Source organism: Chamaea fasciata, unplaced genomic scaffold, assembly GCF_029207755.1.
Source record: "Chamaea fasciata isolate MVZ Bird 193981 ecotype frontalis unplaced genomic scaffold, bChaFas1.0.hap1 SCAF_3, whole genome shotgun sequence".
Taxonomy (NCBI): Eukaryota; Metazoa; Chordata; class Aves; order Passeriformes; family Sylviidae; genus Chamaea; species Chamaea fasciata.
The window spans coordinates 87,981,895-88,004,278 of record NW_027094088.1 but is presented as its reverse complement, the minus strand read 5'-3'; the positions used below and the strand labels follow the sequence as shown (position 1 = coordinate 88,004,278).

General features: G+C 41.8%; 1 protein-coding gene across 1 annotated transcript in view; it reads right to left on the bottom strand.

The window, feature by feature from the left end:
* Window positions 1–20,909, bottom strand: part of LGSN (lengsin, lens protein with glutamine synthetase domain) — a 70,517-nt gene extending 49,608 nt beyond the window's left edge. The window contains exon 1 of the mRNA XM_066180544.1: window positions 20,796–20,909. Coding sequence (XP_066036641.1) covers window positions 20,796–20,909 — 114 coding nt within the window. The remainder of the gene's footprint in view (window positions 1–20,795) is intronic.
* Window positions 20,910–22,384: the final 1,475 nt, after the last annotated feature.

Sequence of the window (22,384 nt, the reverse complement as noted above, 5' to 3'; positions counted from 1 at the left end):
ACCCTATGCTTATGTGCCTCATTGCACACATCCCCTGCGATACTGGTATTACCAGTCTCTTTCCTACCACTTCTTTCCCCTAATGCTGAATACTTGAGTCAATAAAATTAGCCTGTAGTTAGCATAGGCATTTACAGGAGCATGGATTTGTCCTTGCACAAGTGGTGTACTCAAAGTGATTAGCTCAGCCATTCCTGATAGGGTCTTGTAAACAAATTATTGATTCCTGCCTGTTTGAGGGATGTTGATTAGTATTAGAGTTTACAGCAACAGCTCATCTTACTTCATCAGAAGAAATTGTAAAAATCATATCAAGGATATCAGCTCTTTAATAAAAAGTAATCTTTCTTATCATCAGTGAAATGCTGGCTATTTTAAATATGAATGTAAAGGAATAAGCAAACTGAACAATGATAACACACATGCTGTGCTATTGCCCTAATTAAAGTAGTTTGTTTACTATTGGAATGAGGCAGGCCCTGTGACTTACTTTAATCTGCTTATTCAACTTCTTTATTAAAATCATGCTTTTCAGCTGTGATCACTAAGCCAAATAATACACAGTGTGAGCAAAAAGCTTATGAAAATCTGTATAAACTATTTTGATCAGTCTTAACCAAAAGTTGAATTTGGCTTCAAACAATGAACCTTTTTTTCTGTGAAGCCTTTTAGGAAATTCCACTGCAAAAATTCTCAAGCTTAAACGGTGGCTACTGGGGATACCATTTGTTTGCTGGAAACATTTAGGAAATTTGTTTTATTGTGCATCGTAGAAAAACAGAGAAAGGAGAAAAAAATTTTTGACTCAGTTGTGCATTTGCAATACTGACACAGTCATAAACTACACTTCGATCAATCTTGTGGTTCAGCTTCAGTGACACAAGCATCCTTGGACTAAAGTATTTGTAAGTAGCTCCATGGTTTAATGGATTTTGCTTCATGAAGCCTAAATGTATATGCACCATCTATACAGTGTCCCTGCACTCTCACACATACTTGCACAGTTAGCAGAGCTTCTGATTTAGCAATCAGGAAAAGTCTTTTCCTCAGAGTTGTGATGAAGTTGAAGCCCCAGCAATGGGGGCTTTCATTGTAAACGATGCGTCGTGGAGAGCAAGAAGTTTTAGACTAGGTAATTAGGATTAATATACTTTATATTAAGGCAACAGCCATCTAAAAACAACCCAAAGAAAGACTGGAACAAGACACACTATAATGGATGCTTGTTATCAAATCGCATCACGAATTTATTTTCACATGACTTCCAGGTCTTTCTGCATTAGACTGGCTCAGAAATGCCTTGGCCTTTCTCATAGTGGTACTGAATTTCTGCTCCACAACCCAGTCAAAAGCAGAGTCACATCAGGCTGTAAAAAATGAATGAATAAATATTTACTAAGTAAAAAAATATTCCTGAACATTGAAGCTGATAAAGCCTGTTTTCCTTATAAATCTGTGCCTTGAACTTGTTTGACTTTGGCCACACAAGACAGAGGAAACACTGCTTTTCACAAATTGTGCTACCTAAATGAAGCTTTTCATTCCAGGCTTCAAGTTCATTTTTCATGCACATTCTAATAGAGTATACATTCCTGTTGCAGACTTTAATTAACAGACTTTCTCTCCTGTAACTGTTAAATTTTTTTTGCATAAATCTTGGGGTTTAATTATTTTTGAAATGTTCACCACTTTGTCAGAGAAGTAGAAATCAGACAGAACTTTCCAGTTAATAGGGAGGATGAAAAAAAATCACCATATCTGCAGAATTACCTCAGCACATGCAGTTGTACAAAGCCCATTTATTTTTCACTAACAAAAAACCCAAACCTAAAAAAAAAATTATAATTGTGAATTCCAAGATTATTTTCTTTTTTCTTATAATCTGGCTTTGACTTTTTTGTGCCATTTTCACCTGGGAAGCTTTTGAAGACTGATTTTTGGTTTAGATTCCCCAGTGACAGCTATTAATCTCTTCATTTCTAAACTATCTCTTAAAGGATGGAAAGAAGCTTTCCCACATCTTCTCTTCATTATTATCTATTCACAGAAGTGTTGGAGTTGGTTCTGAATGCTAAGAAGGAGCATCTCCTAGCTGGCTAATGAGGACAAACATAACATCAATACAACTGTGACTAGCTTTAGAAGAACTTCCCGAGGTGATAAAATTGGTTCTTTACACAAAAAGGTGCTGAATATTCCCACAGGGGAAAAGGTTGTTAGTGTGTTTCTTGTACATCTCTGCAATATTTACTTTTGAACAGAGTGCTGGAACATACAGTTCATACAATGTGATCAAGTGAGTGCTTTTACATTTCAAACTGCATTAAATGGATCCTATTTCTCCCCTACTGAACTTGTGGCTGAGCACAAAATAGATTTCTCCCCAGAATAATGCCTGGAATTTTCTGTTTTTCTTAATAATTTATTTTACTACTTAATGTCCTTCAATTTAATAGGCCAGTATCTGTAATAAACTGCATTATTACCATCTGTTTTCACAACATTTTCCCCATGGGCTTCAATAAAGTCCAACACTGTGGCACATAGTTTGTGAAATTTAACAGTTCATGGACAAATTCAAGCACACTAGAGTCAGGGTGGCCAAAATCAATCCCACCCACCTCTAATCTGGATTTTGGGGCTGAATGTGCCTGGAGCAGAAATGACTTCTCATGCTACTTAGATTCCCTCAACTACAAGGAATATTATAGCTGCTGGACACAAGCAGGACCCTCATGCCTTATGTATGCCAAGTTTGCCCACATTTGGAGCCTTACAGTGTGCAGTGGCCTGGGAGGGCAAACACAAGGGCACATATGTCTGCAGCAGGGTTTTCCCAGTTCCTGATCTGAGCTCTGGAATATCCATTTAAGAGACATGAGATTAAAAGCACAAACTGTGTTGGGAATACACATTTCCTCATTTTACATGAGTTTTTGTCTTCCTGGGTCCATGAATGTTTTGCAGTCTTTGGCATACTCATCCAACTTCATCTTTGGCTTACTCATCCAACTTCATCTGCACTGTTGATTATCTGGCAGCCTGCTGTTTCCCCAGACTCTGAGACAAGGAAGATACGGTTTTATCATCTGTCATGGGTTTTGTAAAGAACATGTTATTCTATTCCATCTGGGTGGAGCAGAATTGCTTATCTTTGCCCAAATGGGTCAGTGTTGCTTATCTGATGGTGGAGTGCTACTTATCTCTCTTCATTGTTTCACTACTTCCATGGGGATATCTTCTGCTAATGGACCATTAAGAGCTCACCAATGACATGACACATAACATTGTACTATTGTAAGCTGCTCAACACAGGGAGGAGGAGCCAAACCATATTAAACTAGATTAAAAGGAGCCACAGTGCCACTAGGTATTCAGTTTTCCACTGGATCCCTGGAGGAAGACCGGACCCATTTCACAATTACTGGACCCTATTTTCTTCAACGGGACCATCTCTACTCCAACAGAACCACATCTGCCACTCCAGGAGAGCTTACTTTGGACTGCTTCCAACACCCTGACCAACAGGGTGTCAGGTTGTATTTCTGACTGTCAGGGTTTTCTAGGATTTCTTGTTTGTTTGTTTGCTTGCTTATTCTTCTGTACTACAACATCTGTATTTTTATATCCCTAGTAAAGAACTGCTATACCTATTCCCAAAATCTTTGTCTGACAGCCATCTAATTGCAAATTTATAATAATTTGGAAAGGGGGGGAGGGGTTTACATTTCAAGGGAGACTCCAACCCTCCCTGGCAGATACCTGTCTATCTAAACCAAGACATCATCTTCCAGAACAAAGGTGATGGCCAAGGTCTTGCATTTCTTGGGGAAGTACCACAATTCCCTAGCTGTTGAACAAAGGCAGGTATTTATTCAAATGCAACTCCAAGGTGATGTACCTGCCTGCAATGAGTCCCCCCACGACAAAGTTTCAGCCCCCGGACAAAGTGTAGTGGAGATGATCAGGCTGCACCTAGTGTCCATCTTGTTGAAAAAACTTTTTAGATCTTAGGAAAGCTCTAACTTTTCTTCAGAGATAAAAAGCAACTCTGGCTCACATAGCAAACACAATGAAAAATTGCTAGAACTTGGCTCCTCAGTGGTGGACCCACTATAGTGGCAAAGTAACAACCTCCCTAAGATATTTAGCAACAGTATTATATGGCAACAAATCAAGAGTGGTCTTTTCTCTCCACTGTAAAATAGTCTAAAACATGAATCAATTCTCAATTAGACTACAAGGGAAAAAAAAACTTAGAAAATATTTGTCTGCTCTGCTGATTGATGAGAATTTTGTAACATGTTTTTTGAGGCCTTATTTGGGCAGGTTGCTGACCTTGGCAGGAAGTTGAATAGCATCTTGTAGGAGTGCCATCTGACTTGCTTATCTCTAGTGAGATATTTTCTGTCTATGCGAAATGCCAAACAAACCCCCAAATTAAGTCAAATATTGGCCCTTATGCAAATTAACTGCATTTCTGAAATTCATCTGTGTAATTTGTTTTCAAATTTGATAGTCACTAAAAATAATACTACACCACCATCACAAATATTACCTGCCCATAATAATATGGGCATGCTATCTTTGACATCTGTAGGACTGCAAAATAAATTGTTGTATGAAACTTTCTATCAACATGAAGTGCTAATGTAACTTAACTGAAGGAAGAATTTTTAAGAAATCATAGAACCTTAAAATTATAGAATCATTAAAGTCAGAAAAGACCATCAAGATTATTAAGTCCAACCTTTGGCTAAACACCACCTTTTCAACTCAACCATAGCACTGAGTGCCTTGCCCAGGCATTTCTTGAACACCCCATGGGATGGTGTCCACCTCCCTTGGCAGCCTGTTCCAACATTTGTGGTCACATTTGTACTAGTTTGAAAGCAAACCAGTGGGGGATCCCAAGTTGGAAATACAATTTAATAGGAAATTTAAAATAAAAGCAATAATACAGAAACACCGACAGAGTCAGAACACAACCTGACATCCTGTTGGTCAGGGTGGTGGTAGCAGTCCAATTAAATGGTGGCTGCAGTCCTCCTGGAGTAAGAGATGTGGTTCTGTTGAAGCAGTGATCCTGTAGAAGGGTTTGAGCTTCCTCTAAAGGTCCAGTGGGTTATTGACCTCTGGCCCTCTGGGAATTGTGGATAAGGCTGATTGTGGTGCTCCAAATCTCAGATTATATCCAGGTAGGAATGCTTGGCTCCTCTCCCTGGTTGCAGCACCTCACAATGGGATGATGTATTTTTATCAGTCATGCAGTGAGACTCAATCTCCCATTAACAGAAGATATCCCTGGAGGGAGGATGGGTTGTGAAAGATATAAAGAATACTGCCCCCTCTCGGTTTTAACAGCTGGCCCATTAACAGAAGATATCCCCTGGAGTTATCAGGGATGAGTCATGAAGGAGATAAGGAACACTGCCCCACCTGGTTTTAACAGCTTATGGAGATGGTGATAGAATACATACTTTTGGGTATGTCTTACATTGTAACCTAAGACAACCCTCCATGAAGAAATTCTTCCAGATGGCAAACCTGAATTCCCCTGGCAGAGCTTGACTCCATTTTCTATTGTCCTTTCGCTGGCTGCCTGCAGAAGAGGCTGACCCCCACCTGGCTACATCCTCCTTTCAGGTAATGATAGAGAACAGAAAGGTCTCCTTTCCTCCAGGCTAAACAACTCCAGCTCCTTCAGCTGCTTCTCATGGGACTTGTGCTCCTTAGCTTTTCTCTGGACTCACTCCGGCCCCTCAATGTCTTTCTCACAGTGAGAGGCCCAGAACTAGACACAGCACTTGAGGTGTGACCTCACCAGTGCTGCAGCCAAGAAGAGAGGGACAATCTCTTCTCTGGACCTGCTGGCCACTCTATTACTGATACAGACCAGGATTCCATTTGCCTTTCTGGCCACTTGGGCACACACTGGACCATGCTCAGCTGCTGTTGACCAGCATGCCCAGGCTTTTCTGGAAATCCAGGCAGCTTTCCAGATGCTTTGTCCCCAGCCTGTAGTGGTGCCTGGGATTGTTTTGACACAAGTGCAGGATGCAGCACTTGGTCTTACAATATCTCATACTGTTCGTCTTGGTACATTGACCCAGTCTATCCAAATCCTACTGCAGGTGATAAATCAGATTAAATTTTCATTGGTGAAATGTATGGAAGATTTATGTCCTGATATTTTATTCTTTATAAACATGAGTGGAACACAGTAAAGACAAGCAAATATTCTAGTTTTGTACATAAAAGTATCTGATATGTATTTATACATATCAAGTATTTATATATACATAAGGAAAAAGGAGATAAAAATATTCGTTCCCCATCTAGCCATCTAAAATTAGAAGTCAGGTTCATACATTTCACCAGAGATGTGATATTAAGAAATCTGGAGGATGGGCAATTAGCAGTTAAAATTTACTTAAATCAAATTGCAAGATAACTGTTGTTTAATATTTTACTTTGATGTAGGTTATTTTCTGCTTGACACACCTGTTAAGCTGTAAATTCAGAACTGTTCTTAGTGAGAGTCTCAAAGCACAGATTACTCATCACCACCTAATTTGCTAGGGGTCACAGGAAAGTACATTTGTATTCCACTATATTACACCACGTCTGTCTTGGTTTAGGAAGACAGGTATCTGCTAGGTAAAATTACAATCAGAGGCTCTTTGGCAAAGATTTGGGAAATAGGAATAGCAGTTCTTTACTAGTATGTAATACAAAGCAAACAAACACAAAAAAAACCTCCCCCCCCACCAAACAACTACAGCATTAATGACAAACGACAACAGTACCAAGAACCTTGAGGACTTTGTTTCACAAAACCCAGGGCAGTTTGGTTTCGGTGCCCCTGCAGGATCCTCAGAGCACCAAGCTGGAACAGTGGAAAAGTCCCGGGCTGGTAGCTGGGATGGCAGGGTGTCCCGGCAGGCAGGGGCAGGATGTCCCGGCAGCGCAGGGAGTGCAGGGTCACGCTGCAGCAAGAGGAGCAGCGCCGAAGAAGCTGAAGACGAGGCAGAATAGTGGCCCAGCTTCTGCTCGGCGGGCTTTGCGGCGGCTGAGATCCTCGAGGAGCGGCCGACACGCGTCTCCCGAACGCCGGAAGCAGAAAAACACGCAGCTGCCTCAAGCTGTGTCTTTTACCTGCGTTATCTCCCCCTTCCACCTTTTGTCCATCTCTTTGTTTCAGCCAAGCACTCTCAAGTATCCAACACCCGGTCCCCTTGGCAACCCGTGGGGAAAAAATTCCCCAGAGAAAGAAGGAACAAACCCAACCCCCAACATTATCCACCCCGAATTTTTTTCCCATACAAACATATTACATTGAGTTTTAACTATTAAAAATACATATATATATATGCAAATATGGATGCAGCCACATTGTCATGGGTAGTTCACCCCAAAACAAGGTCCCCTTGAGGTATGCATCGGGTCTCTCCATCCTTTTGCATCACCCACCAGGTGCAACCTGGTCCCTGAGCGAAGACAACCCCACGGATGGGATTGTCTTTGCTGGAGGCAGGATTAATCCAAACAGTTTTTCCCAGCATACCTCTCATGTGTACCACTGGAACCTTATCTCCGTCTGTCTTTTGCAAGGGCTCAGATTGGGCAGGACCTGCTCGGTTGGTGGAACCTCGAGTGTTCACCAACCAGGTGGCCTTTGCTAAATTAGTATCCCAATTCTTAAAGGTTCCCCCACCCAGTGCTTTCAAGGTAGTTTTAAGCAGGCCATTGCACCGTTCAACTTTCCCAGCCGCTGGTGCATGATAAGGAATATGGTACACCCACTCAATGCCATGTTCTCTAGCCCAGGTGCTTATAAGACTATTCCTGAAATGAGTCCCATTGTCCGACTCGATTCTCTCAGGGGTGCCATGTCTCCACAGGACTTGTTTTTCCAGGCCCAGGATGGTGTTCCGGGCAGTAGCATGAGGCACAGGGTAGGTCTCCAACCATCCAGTGGTGGCTTCCACTATGGTTAGCACATAACGCTTGCCCTGGCGGGTTTGGGGAAGGGTGATGTAGTCAATCTGCCAGGCTTCCCCATATTTATATTTGGACCACCGCCCACCATACCATAAGGGCTTCACCCGCTTGGCTTGCTTGATTGCAGCACATGTCTCACAGTCATGGATAACCTGAGAAATACTGTCCATGGTTAAATTCACCCCTCGGTCTCGGGCCCACTTATAGGTGGCATCTCTGCCCTGATGACCCGAGGCATCATGGGCCCATCGAGCTAGGAACAACTCTCCCTTGTGTTGCCAATCTAAATCTATCTTTGACACTTCTATCTTGGCAGCCTGATCTACCTGCTTGTTGTTTTGGTGTTCCTCATTAGCCCGACTCTTGGGAACATGGGCATCTACATGGCGGACTTTCACAGGCAGCTTCTCTACACGAGTGGCAACGTCCTTCCATTCATCAGCAGCCCAGATTGGTTTTCCTCTACGCTGCCAGTTGGCCTTTTTCCACCTTTCCAGCCAGCCCCACAGAGCATTGGCTACCATCCACGAATCAGTGTAGAGGTAGAGCTTTGGCCACTTCTCTCTTTCAGCAATGTCAAGGGCTAATTGAACAGCTTTGAGTTCAGCAAGCTGACTTGATCCCCCGTCTCCTTCAGTGGCTTCTGCAACCTGTCGTGTGGGGCTCCATACGGCTGCTTTCCACTTACGGTTCATTCCCACGATGCGACAGGAACCATCAGTGAAAAGAGCGTAGTGTGTTTCTTCTGCTGGCAGTTGGTTGTATGGAGGAGCTTCTTCAGCTCGTGTCACTTGCTCCTCTTCGTCCGTGAAACCGAAGTTTTCTCCTTCCGGCCAGTTTGTAATTATCTCCAAAATCCCAGGGCGATTTGGGTTTCCAATACGGGCACGCTGTGTGATGAGGGCAGTCCATTTGCTCCATGTGGCATCGGTGGCATGGTGCGTGGAGGGAGCCTTTCCTTTAAACATCCACCCCAGCACTGGTAGTCGGGGTGCCAAGAGGAGTTGTGCTTCTGTGCCAATCACTTCTGAGGCGGCTTGAACTCCTTCATAGGCGGCCAAGATCTCCTTCTCTGTGGGAGTGTAGTTGGCTTCAGATCCTCTGTAACTTCGACTCCAGAATCCCAGTGGTCGGCCTCGGGTCTCCCCTGGCACCTTCTGCCAAAGGCTCCAGGACAAACCGTTGTTCCTGGCTGCAGAATAAAGCACATTCTTCACATCTGGTCCCGTCCTGACTGGGCCAAGGGCTACTGCATGAGCAATCTCCTGCTTGATCTGGGCAAAGGCTTGTTGCTGTTCAGGGCCCCAGTGGAAATTGTTCTTCTTGCGGGTAACCAGGTAGAGAGGGCTCACGATCTGACTGTACTCAGGAATGTGCATCCTCCAAAAACCTATGGCTCCTAGGAAAGCTTGTGTTTCCTTTTTGCTGGTCGGTGGAGACATTGCTGTGATCTTATCAATGACCTCAGTGGGGATCTGCCGCCGTCTATCTTGCCACTTTACTCCCAGGAACTGGATCTCTCTGGCAGGTCCCTTGACTTTGCTCTTCTTGATGGCAAACCCGGCTTTCAGCAAAATCTGGATGATCCTCTCTCCTTTCTCGAACACTTCAGCTGCAGTCTTTCCCCACACAATGATGTCATCAATGTACTGTAGATGTTCCGGAGCCTCACCTTTCTCCAGTGCAGCCTGGATCAGCCCATGGCAGATGGTGGGGCTGTGTTTCCACCCCTGGGGCAGCCGGTTCCAGGTGTACTGCACGCCCCTCCAGGTGAAAGCAAACTGAGGCCTGCATTCTGCAGCCAGAGGAATGGAGAAAAATGCATTGGCAATGTCAATAGTGGCATACCACCTCGCTGCCTTGGACTCCAGCTCGTACTGAAGTTCCAGCATGTCCGGCACAGCAGCGCTCAGCGGTGGAGTCACTTCATTCAATGCACGATAGTCCACAGTCAGTCTCCATTCTCCATCAGACTTGCGCACAGGCCAGATGGGGCTGTTGAAGGGTGAGTGGGTTTTGCTGACCACCCCTTGGCTCTCCAGCTCACGGATCATCTTGTGGATGGGGATCACGGCGTCCCGATTTGTCCGATACTGCTGACGGTGCACTGTCGAGGTGGCAACAGGTACTTGTTGTTCTTCTACCTTCAGGAGTCCCACTGCAGATGGGTTCTCTGATAGTCCCGGCAAGGTGTTCAACTGCTTAATGTTCTCTGTCTCCACAGCAGCTATTCCAAAAGCCCATCTGAGTCCTTTAGGGTCTTTATAATATCCATTCCTGAGGAAGTCTATGCCCAGAATACATGGAGCCTCTGGGCCGGTCACAATTGGAAGTTTCTGCCACTCCTTCCCGGTCAGGCTCACCTCGGCTTCAACCAGAGTCAGTTCCTGTGATCCCCCCGTCACCCCGGCAATGGAAATCGGTTCTGCCCCCACATGTCCTGATGGCATTAGAGTACACTGCGACCCAGTATCTACTAAAGCTTCATATTTTTGTGGCTCTGATGTGCCAGGCCATCGAATCCACACAGTCCAAAAAACCCGATTTTCCCGTGCCTCTTCCTGGCTAGAGGCAGGGCCCCTCTAGCACTGGTTATTATTCCCTTCTTGGACATACATGGTAGAGGTTCCTTCGAGGGAATCTGACACAGCATTCCCACCTCCGTAATACCTGGCAGCTTGCTCATGGGAGGCTGAGGCTACCTTCATTCTAGTGGAACTCCCTCTGTTAGCGTTTCTCTCCTTGAGTTCACGTACCCGTGCTGCCAGGACAGAAGTAGGTTTCCCATGCCACGCTCCCATGTCCTCCCCATGGTCCCGCAGATAAAACCACAGGTCAGCTCGAGGGGTGTACCCTCTCTCTCTCGCTGGGGGATGTTGGGCTCTGATTCTGGGGCCTGTGACTCGCACCGGTGCTACATGGGAACTGTTCCTTCTCATCTCCTCTCTCACCTCCTTTATCTCCTCTTTGAGTTCCTTCACCACCGCAGAGACATGAGCCTGCATTGGGCCACTGATCATACTTTCATAATTTCTGAGCTTGTTGGCAACAGAACCCACTGTCTCTCGGTTATCCTCGGCATTAATTGTTGCGATGAATGTGGCGTATTGGGATGGTCCATGAGTTGCCAGATTCCACAACATGTGCCCTGTGCATTTAACCTTGTCGGGGTCATTATCATGCTGTCCGGTCCTCCCAAAAAGTACTTCCAATACTGCCACTTCTCTCAACTGTTGGATTCCTTCCTCAAGGGTCTTCCATCGCATTCTATTGTTGTGCTCTTGCATTCTGTCTCTGTGGACAAATCTCTCTCTCACACTCATTAGAAGTCGTTCCCAAAGGGGAAGGGGCCTTTGCTCTCTTACAAATACCTGATTTATACCTGAGTCCTGGGTCAAGGGTCCCAAATTCCTTGCTTCAGCACTATCCAGTTGCACACCTGTACTCATAAGGTCCCAGACTCGAAGTAGCCAGGCTGTATAAGCCTCACGTCCTCGTCGTGCAATATCTTTTTGCAGATTACGTAGACTTTCATATGTCAGGGATTCAGTGATGATCTCAACCTGTGGCTCTTCTGTGGGCTGTGAGGACCCTCCTTTCTTACCCTTAATATCAGGATCTGACGATTTCACTTTACACTTCCTTGTTTCCACAGGGGCGACTGCTGCTGGCTGTGGCTGCCCTTGTGGTTCAGCTGGAACCTGGACAGTTGTAACATCTGTGGGTTCCACTGCTGCACCATCAGTCTCTGCCTTCTCGGGGCAGGGGGAGGGTTTTTCATGAGCTGGGGAAATGTACTCCCTCAGCATCTGGCCCATCTCATGTATCTCTTTTACCAGAACCTCAACCCAATCCGGGTGGGTCCTTTCTGAGGCAGGCTGTGGGGCAGAGTCAGGCTCTGGGGTATCATCCCTATTCTGTGGGCTAGGTATCAGGGTGGTTATCCAGGTCAATCTTCCCTTATCTCTGAATGCTAAACAGAATATGCATATTAGCAGCACCAGCCATTGTATGATATCATTAGCATTCAGAGAGGATTTAAACCCTTCAAAAACAGGTGGGGCAGACCCAAAGAGATGGGTAAAGGGTTGGGAAAAAGAAACTTCCCCCGGTGTCATTTCCTCACAGTAGGTACCATTGTTAAAGTAACTCCAAAAACACACAGTTAGTGTACGATAGCCCTGAATCCATGTGCCTGCCTTCCAGAGGAAATTAAAAATCCATGAGTTCTTCACCTTATTAAGCCATAAAATAAACTGGATGACAGTCACAGTAGCCTTAGTTATAGGGCCCATGTTTAGATAAGGGCCTGCAAATGGAAGGAATACAGCCACAACCACATGCCACCCAAACCAGGCTAAGTTAGACCACATGATGCAGCCTAATGAGGTTTTTATATCCAACGCACACAAAAGAAAGTACTAGGTTAGTTAAGAACTGCTATTTCTCTTCCCTTTTCTTTTCTCAGTGCCCTCAAGCCCCACACTTGGGAGCCAAAATCTGTCTTGGTTTAGGAAGACAGGTATCTGCTAGGTAAAATTACAATCAGAGGCTCTTTGGCAAAGATTTGGGAAATAGGAATAGCAGTTCTTTACTAGTATGTAATACAAAGCAAACAAACACAAAAAAAAACTCCCCCCCCACCAAACAACTACAGCATTAATGACAAACGACAACAGTACCAAGAACCTTGAGGGCTTTGTTTCACAAAACCCAGGGCAGTTTGGTTTCGGTGTCCCTGCAGGATCCTCAGAGCACCAAGCTGGAACAGTGGAAAAGTCCCGGGCTGGTAGCTGGGATGGCAGGGTGTCCCGGCAGGCAGGGGCAGGATGTCCCGGCAGCGCAGGGAGTGCAGGGTCACGCTGCAGCAAGAGGAGCAGCGCCGAAGAAGCTGAAGACGAGGCAGAATAGCGGCCCAGCTTCTGCTCGGCGGGCTTTGCGGCGGCTGAGATCCTCGAGGAGCGGCCGACACGCGTCTCCCGAACGCCGGAAGCAGAAAAACACGCAGCTGCCTCAAGCTGTGTCTTTTACCTGCGTTATCTCCCCCTTCCACCTTTTGTCCATCTCTTTGTTTCAGCCAAGCACTCTCAAGTATCCAACACCCGGTCCCCTTGGCAACCCGTGGGGAAAAAATTCCCCAGAGAAAGAAGGAAGAAACCCAACCCCCAACAACGTCCGAAACATATATATTGTAGTTCAGGTCACAAAGTATGTGACAGTGAAAAGGTAGCATTACAAATCTAACAAATTAGACAGCAGTGATCTTTTGTTAGATGGTTGAAAACATTGGCAGTCCCAGGCTGGTCATTGGTCTGTCTGTCAGTCTGTAGGAGGCTGTTGGTGAAACCTGTGAGCAATCCCCAGTCAACTTCAGGCAATGGTGTTTGGGCTTGCATCACCTCTGTTAAGGGCTGTCTTGTCAGTCTTGTCTGAAAGTAGATTGGAAATTGAATGCACAAGTGTTTAGGCAGCCAAGTCAGAGAGATCTATGTAGCACATGTAGGGCCATTAATGGCTTCGGCTGAGACAGGTTCAGAAGAGACATTTTCCCACAGCCTGACTGATGCCTTTCATGTAATTTATGTTCCTCATCCAAAGAGTATGACTTTTCTGCAGGCAAAAGATTTGTATTGGAAAGTGTTTTGAGTACCTTTCCAAGGTCAGTAAAGAGAACTTTTTTTTCTTGCTTGGTTGTTTTTTTTTTTTTTTTTTTTTTTTTTTGCTAAACAATCATTTCCCATTCCTGTAAGTTTTCTAAATATGTTTTTTTCGTTTATTAAAGCAAATGAGACCACATTCATGGGTTGTGACAGTATATGGTACAAGGAACTTCCCTTCCAGGAATTAAATGGTGGTGCAAAGTTGTGATATCACTTTCTAAGTCACCTGCACACACATGACCCCATCAGGCATGGTGTACTCCAGGGTTTAAGGCAGAACAAAGCAGACAGAGTTACTGATACAGAAACATATTAGAGAAAAGCAAAACAGTACTGAAGAAACACCACTGTTTCTGGCGGTCAAAGAAATTACTTTAGAGCAGCTATTCTCATCATCCAGACCTGAATATCACACTGCTTATAAATTGCTTCTGTCATAGCCACATCCCTGGACAGCGTACACCAAGCTCTGCAGAACACTGCCTGACTCATTTTATTACACTTTTTATTACACTTTTTTCCTTTCAAATGGAAATACCCTTTTTTTTTTCATCTAGTGTTTCAACATAACAATATTAGATTATGCAAAGCAAAGAATTAGTCAGTAAAAAGCATTTAAGCATTCTGTGAATAAAACATGCCCACTCTTTTATTTTTTTTAACTATCAAAAAACTATAATCTCTGCAAGGCTGCTTTTTTTGTTGTTTGTTTGGTTTTGTTTGGTTTGGTTTTGTTTTTTCAATTCTGGCAAAAATTTCCTCTTGAAATAACCAGTTTCAGCTACAAACAGATATGAAACCTGTGGTCAGGCGCATTGAGACACAGCCAACACAGAGAGGTGAGCTGGGAGCCCGAGATGGCCCCAGCATAGGGTGAGGCTCCCAGGGGCCCCTGACACGTCTCACCACAAACCAGCAGCAGCAGCAACATTTATTACAAGTCTTTTGCAGCTTTCCTGCAAGTAAAAAAAATTCAGTCCCCGGGCTATACCAGTATCAGTGTTATCAAAAATATCTTACAAGTTTGACAGTAGAAAGTTTTATCTGATACTATATTTCATCTATCTTGAAAACCTTCTAAATGATTATTCTACATCTTATTACTAGATATATATATATATCAACAGTGGACATAATTTCTTATCTTGCCATGTATTAAATTATTATTATCTATCACTTATAGATGTTTCACTTAAGGTCTATGCTGCTGGTGCTGTGCAAGTATAAAATACAAAGCCCTTTTTTACCTCAGGAGAAGTTCTTTAAATATAGCACAAGGCACTCTAATAAACGCAATATATTAGATACAGTAAGTTGTGGTGAAAAATGGAAAAGGCAAAGGAAGTCAAATTGTAAGTTAAAAAGCAGCAAAATGAACCTGCATCATTTTGGTTTAATTCTTCAGTTGAGAATCATACCTAGTTGTCAGAAACTCCCTTTGGATATTTATCTTCAGCGATATTTCTGGAACACTGTTCCAGCTCAGTGTAAAATTCAACTCGCAAGATTATTATTTTATTTCTTTTTCATCAAACATTTTCTAGTAATAAGAATTCCTGGCACTGCATTTAAAGCAAAAATATTTTCTTGATTGTCCTAGGATCTGACCTGGCATTACTCAATGTCCCCACTGCTGACTGGCTTAGGTAGTGTGTTGCAATAATAGAAAATGTATACAGGTCTGCTATTTCTGAAGAGAAGCAGCCAAGGAATGTGTGTTTTACAGGAGATACTGTGCTCTTCTGAAATGAACTGGGAACACAGGTATCTCTAAGATACTCTCAGATTCTACAGATCTGTGAATTTGGGGGAGGAAATATATATTAGTCACAAACCATTAACATTTACAGAAGATAAACGCAAATGTCTTGCTTAAGTATCTGATCACCACAGTAAATATCTGGTCCACTAGATATCCTTGATTTGTAAATTATAGAAAAAGGTAGAAGTAGAGAAAATGGAATCACCCCTAACTGCAATGTATGCTAAAAAGAAGTTTTCTAAAGTTAGCCACAAGGAGCCACTTGTTTTGTAAAAAAAGGCAGTCTGGTCTGTTTTTTGGATATTAGATTCCTTTCTTAAATCAGCAGTTAAGTTCATCTATCCTCAGAGATCAAAAGCTAAGACTTACCCATGGATAGCTTGTTCTTAAAGCCACATTTTTTAAAATTAGGCAGTGAGGCTTATATTTAAAACAAATGAAAACTGAGGACACAAATCTATCCTTTAAATTTTATGCATGAACATCAATTTGATACCACATTTCTCTTAGCAAGGTGGAGGTGCAACCTCAGCACCCTCCACTACTTGAGAAAATTTAAGCCCAAATAATTTTGGATTGTACCTTAAACACCAAACAATGGACTAAATTGACAAAAAGTTTACTTGCGATAATTTTTGCTCTAGCTGTCATTGTATGCAGAAGAACATAGTCATTTGGCCACAAAACACAAATGCATGAGGGAACATGACAAAGCAGGCACAAACACTCTTTTGGGCAAACAAGAGAGCAACCAGAGCTCTAAGCCCTGATACTTTTCCAGAGGTGTTTTACATGTATTACCTATTATGCTCTAATATTAACATTCATCACAGAAGCACTTCAAAATTCAGGTCACTCTTCTTCCAGTGCATAACCTAATTATTACTCTCTGAGGTCAAGTTCTCTATCGTCTTCAGTCTTCGCAGCCCAGTGAAATGATCTTCTTTCATTCTCCAAATGCTTTATTTCCAGAAAAGGCATGAGCAGAATTATTTGTTGCTCATACCACTGTCCACAGTGGGCTGAAGACTGCAGCAGAACAGATAGAAATTATCCTTTCCTGGGATTTGCACATCTTTTAGACATAGTATAGCATCAGGCCTACAATAACTTAAAAGATAACAATTCTTATAAAGAATATGAATAAAATAATTTATAATATAAACTCTCTGAAATCTGAAATGGAAAAAAAATCTGACTATTATTCTTGGGACCTTTACTTACTTTCTGTTCTTGTGGTCCCATATGTGTTTGCCTTATTCCCACAAATCATCCACAGGCTAAGTGAGTCTGATCTATCCATAGCATGTGTACCTGACTGAAGGTCAGGGAGCTCATAGCACTGCTTCTCACAGTAGGAGGAAAGTTCCAGGCAAATTAAGACTTTTGGACCCTCAATACCTTAGGCTCTGTTATAGTTGCTTTTGGCAGAAGGAGGATAAAGTGTAGTTTAAATCTTGGGATTTACTGGTCCCAGAAATAAATAAAATGAGGTCAAAGGCATAGCTCTACAGAGCCCAGGACAGCACAGTCATGGATGTCAGATGATATTTAAGAAACCAGGTATCTCTAAAGTCAGCTTGTATACTCCAAAAATATCAGTAACAAGTACAAGGGCAAAAGTTACTCAGTTTTAGATTCAAACTCTTGCAGACTGAACTGCTGAGCTGCTTGTGCATGTAATTGGGTTAGAAAATATTCCACTGTAAAAACTTCTGGAATTATGGATGCTTTTCTGAGAGAACAATATATGTGAATACTTACAGACCTCCAGAATTTTTTCTTGGTGTGAATCAAGCATGCTGCTTTTGCACAGTGAGGCCAAGATACACTCAGTACCTATTTCCTGCAGTTAAGAGCATATATATGCACACGTTTGTGACATCTCTGCTTGTCTGTTATCCCATGATCCCAAATGGGCTACTTTTATCAATGTGCAGCAGTATGTCTACCCCATAAGGTAAAGAGCAATAAAAGAGATGAAGAGAGGCCTACAGGAGAAAAAAATATCTCTGTTGGGTGAACACAGTATCTTATGGAGCCAAGAATATAAAAATAGAAACTGTAGTTCTGTTTCTAAGAAAATGGGAAGAGATTAATCAAAATCTTAATCAGTCTAGCTTACCATATATTTGAAGAGGCCATCTTAAGGGTAGCTTTCTATGAAGCTGATCAATCTTAAGAGCTTCTGTTAATAATAAAGACATATTAGTTGCAGTGATGCACATACTGACATTTATCTCTGGTTACAGTGATAGCCAAGACCTCTAAATTGGTAGTTTCTGTAAATCTCTAGACACTTCCTATCTGAATCATGATTTTAAAAAATACATTTCCCATCTTTCATCCTCCCATGTTAAACACCTACAGGGTTGCTCAGCCCACTGAACCACAGACAGGCAAACAGCTGAACACATGGCTTGGAGATACTCAAAAAACAGCTTTCTGCTACTTCCTTGAGCTTTTTTTCATGACAGATTAGAGTCTGGCTGGTGCCAAGTCAGGACTTTTCAGAAATGTAAGCATGGCTGAATTCTACCCCCAGTCAAAAACTATAAATTATTTCTATTATCATGAACAATAATTATCTCAATGAACCAGTATTTAATCTCCTCAATTAATTTAGATTTTCAAGAAGCTTTTGAAAAGATTCTGTCACAAAGGCTCTTAAAAAGGTTCTGTATCAAAAGAGGAAGAAGGAAATTCCTCTCATGGTAACTGGTTAAAGATCAACTAATACTAGAAAGAAATGGCAGATTTTTCACAAAGAAGGAAGGTGCCAGAAGAGTCCCTCAGGTATCTGTGTTTAGACATATGATATTAAACATATTTCTTAAATGATCTGGTTAAGAAATAAAAAGTGAAGAAAAAAAATCTCATAAAGGAACAAAATTAATTACAAAAATCAGCACAGGAACTGACAAGGACGAGTTGCAGAATGGTTTTATATGCCCCTGTACATGCGTGATAGAGAGGCAAATAAAATTTATCATTCATGAAAGCAAATCCATACCTATCATTGTGAAGGGGAACAAACCATACGGCGACAAACTTAAACTTGTAAATACTAGATTTCAAATGACCATGAGGAAAGTGATGTTGGAAGTAGATCTTATGTAAAGTTCTCTGAAAACATAGTTTCAATGTTAAGAAATTATCAAAGCTGAAAATAGAACATCAAGAAGTATTATGAAACCAGTAAAGAATCAAATGGAAACAAGGTACTGTGATCCTACCCCAAAATGACGGAGTAAAATCAGAAAATAAGTATAATTGGGGATTTGGAATTAAATAAACTATGATTTATGGGAAGAAAGTAGGGCAATTGGAGAGAATTATGAAAGAAAAAAATTATTAAATTAGAGAGAAGTATACAGAAACAGTTAAAGGCATAGAGAGGGTGAATAGGGAATACCTCCTGATTGTTTCTCATAACATAAAGACAAGGTGGAACACAATGAAATTACCAGGCAACTGGTTCAGAACAAAAGGAAGGATCTTTTCATGTGGCACATAATAAAACTAATACTCATTTCTATAGGATGTTGTGGATGCCAGAAATATAAATAGGCTCAAAAAGCAACTAGACGAAATTAATGGATGAATTAATGCAAGATCTCTGTTCTGAATGTCCCAAAGCCTCAGACTGGTGACACTTAAAACCACGGGAAAAAATAGTTATGTCCTTGTCTTTCTCAAAATATCTACTAGTAGCCACTGTCAACACAAGAATTCAACTCTTTTTTTTTGTTGGAAGTATGAACTTCACTTATATTCTAAAATGAGCATATTTTTTTTTTAAAGTCATGGTTAGACTTTCTATTAGTGGTTGGATAGTGACTGGATAGTGGTTGCAAGCTAGTGATGAGATTACTGGTTTGATGTTGTAAGGTTTGCGCTGGCAATCCTGTATGCAAGATCTTAGGATGAGCTTCTGTAAACCTTCAGTAATGTAACAGAAGAGCAATTTTCCAAAAATTATTGATACTATTCAGGATTATACCCTGCACCTATCCAGATTTCAGGACTGGGGCCCTTGTCTAATTTTAGGTAGCGTAGGGAATGAAAATTTCTGACCATTTCACCTTTCCATGAAAGAGCTCCAATCTAGACCATAGCAAGTGACAAGATAGGTATTAGTGGAAGGAATGTGAATGGAACCCATGTTAGTAGACTTCATTACTTTCAGTGATAAGGCTGAACTGGAGTTTTGCCTGTTCTTTTTGTATGTGTTTTCCTAATAGATAGAAGGCATCGTGCTGTTGAATAGCCAAGTGAAGGTGATAGAGTAGGCAGAAAAAAGTAGCAGAGATTCTTTCAAGTCTTTATTACTAATGCTTGTTTATAGGATGCCTCCTAAGGATAGTGAAAGACTTAGAAACTATTGAAAACCAATCATAGAACTATAGAAACACAGAATAGGAGACAGAAGAGACCTACAAGGATCACTGAGTCCAACTCCCGGCCCTGCAGAACACCATCCCTAAGAATCACACCATCTCCCCCAAGAGCATTGTCCAAACATTTCTTGAACTCTGTCAGGCTTGGTGTTGTGACCACTGGCCTGAGGAGCCTGTTCCAGTGTCCAACCACCCTCTGGGTGAAAAACCTTTTTCTAGTATCTGACTTAAATCTTTCCTGACACAACTTCAGGCCATTCCCTCAGGTCCTGTCAGTGGTCACCACCTTTGGATGCTCTCTAGTACTTTAACATCTTTCTTATATTGCAGCAACCAAAACTGCAAACAGCACTCAAGGTGAGGCCACAAAACTAGTTCAAAAAAGACAGTACTACTGAGACTTCTTGCTAATAATAAACAATTTCTTTTTTCAAGCTGTGTAACTCTTCTTTATTTTTCTGCATCATTTTCATTAGGGTGCGCTTCCTCCTTGACTATTGTGAGAAATTTAAATATGGTAAAAATTATTTTGTGGAATATAATTGTTTTTCATCAATGTTGTTAAATAATCTTGCTTGGAAGACAGGCAGATTGCAGGACATGTGGATTCTGAGGTGTCTTGTGCTCTGCAGAAATCATCACTAGCACTTCGGATAACACAGATGATAAACCAGATACAGACACAGAAGGGATTTTAGATAGATCAAATTTAGGTGGTTTCAACACTGACAAATCCATACCTACAAGGTTCCATGAGAATAGAACAAATAAAGCTGTTTAATAATAGTTTAGCAAGTTTTTGTTGCTAAATGTATTGGGAAGAGACAATCTCTTGATACCTGTTAAATTTCAGATAGTCTGAAATGTGACTGTGATTGTTTCTTCCAGTTTGTGCTTACTGCACAGCATAATTGTAATTCAGGCACCAGATAGGTGTAAGTTTGTCAACAATGTCAAACCTTTACTTACTGCTGAAATGGGTGTATGAAATCTGAGGTCCAGAAAAATAGACAGGGGTGGGAGGATGGCAGGAATTGCTTGCACAGACATGGCATGGGGATTAGATTTCATGGTGATCAGCATCTGGAAGACAGCAGCAAGGAGCTAATTGTCTATAAATGACTGTGTTTACCAGTTCAGCAGGGCAAATTCTGATACTTAAATTCAATAGCCTGCTACTCAATCAGACAGACTACGAATTAAATCTTTCAAAATTGCAGCCTTCTCACAAAAAAGGCAAACAAATAAAGGAGAGAAAATAATGTTTTCATTTGTAGTGTTTGCACATTGATAGATTTCTGAGATTTAGATTGACTCAAATGCCACTTAATGTTTCTGCATTCAAAGAAATGGATTGATTCAGCTGAAAGCTTGTAAGAGGTTGTCACTCCAGCTATCTATTTCTGCCCTCTCAGGAGACAACTGCTTACTTAGCACAAAGTTGCAAGCCCAGCATACCACTAAATGTTTTGAACAAATTTTCTTAATTCAGTCGTTTTTCTAGTTTCGCTTTTACTTGTTACTTAGAACAGAAGTATATCTGCAAAAGGGGTTAATTCTGCTATGCGAATTTTTGGTAGGCTGATACATGTACAAAATGGGAAGTAATATGTTTCAATCCTATTTCTTTTTCTCTCTAAGGATATGAACACCATCATACTTCTGTCTTGAACCTTCCCCATTGGTCTGAAATAAGCTTGTTTTATATTTCAGTTTTATATTTCTATCAGTTTTATATTTCTATCCTGCTGTGTCTTCTATGCCTTGAGATGCACACAAATAAACCATTTAATCTTGTAAATACCATTGAAGTGTTTCTGCTTGTACTTTGGCTATGCTTTTTTGTCTTTACCATGTAATGATTGCTTATTCAAACTCTTTGCTACCACATTTCCCAGTCCCTAAGCAAAGGAGTAAGGCAACCATCCTGCCTCTCATTTTGTTCCTGTTAGGTTTTTAACACTACATTTTTTGCAATCACAAAATGGAAATGTCAGAGCTTATTAGACATGAAATACTTCACTGGCAAAGCAAGTCTACACCAAACATTTTGATAAACTGCAAATAAGTGCATTTTGATAAATGTAACCTTAGATCCTGAGTAGATAGTAAATACAGTAAGATATAGCTGCACATTGGTGCCTTTCAGATGCTGATACCTTACCTGAACATCTTCCTCTAAACAAGTTCTTTGCCTAGGGACTACTGGATCAGGCAAACCACAACATTTCACTGAGAACTGAATAGCATAAGCTCTGAGATACAGGGCCAGTCTAATGGAATTACACACTTAGGCTGATGCGTTTTATTTGCATCCCTGTGAGATATTAAAGCTGTATTCAGGCTAGTAACTCAGTGCTCTTAAGTCTGACACCCTGAGTGCAGAGGAGGATCAAATGAATGTCTGAAGCTGCTACTGACTTTAGCCGCTTGTCTCACACTTTCTTTGAAGGATCACCATGGACACTTCATGACATCAGGAAAGAAAGGGCATTTTAAAGGTTTGCAGCAAACCCAATCAAATCTTCCAGAATATATGAAAATGCCTTCATCCTTAC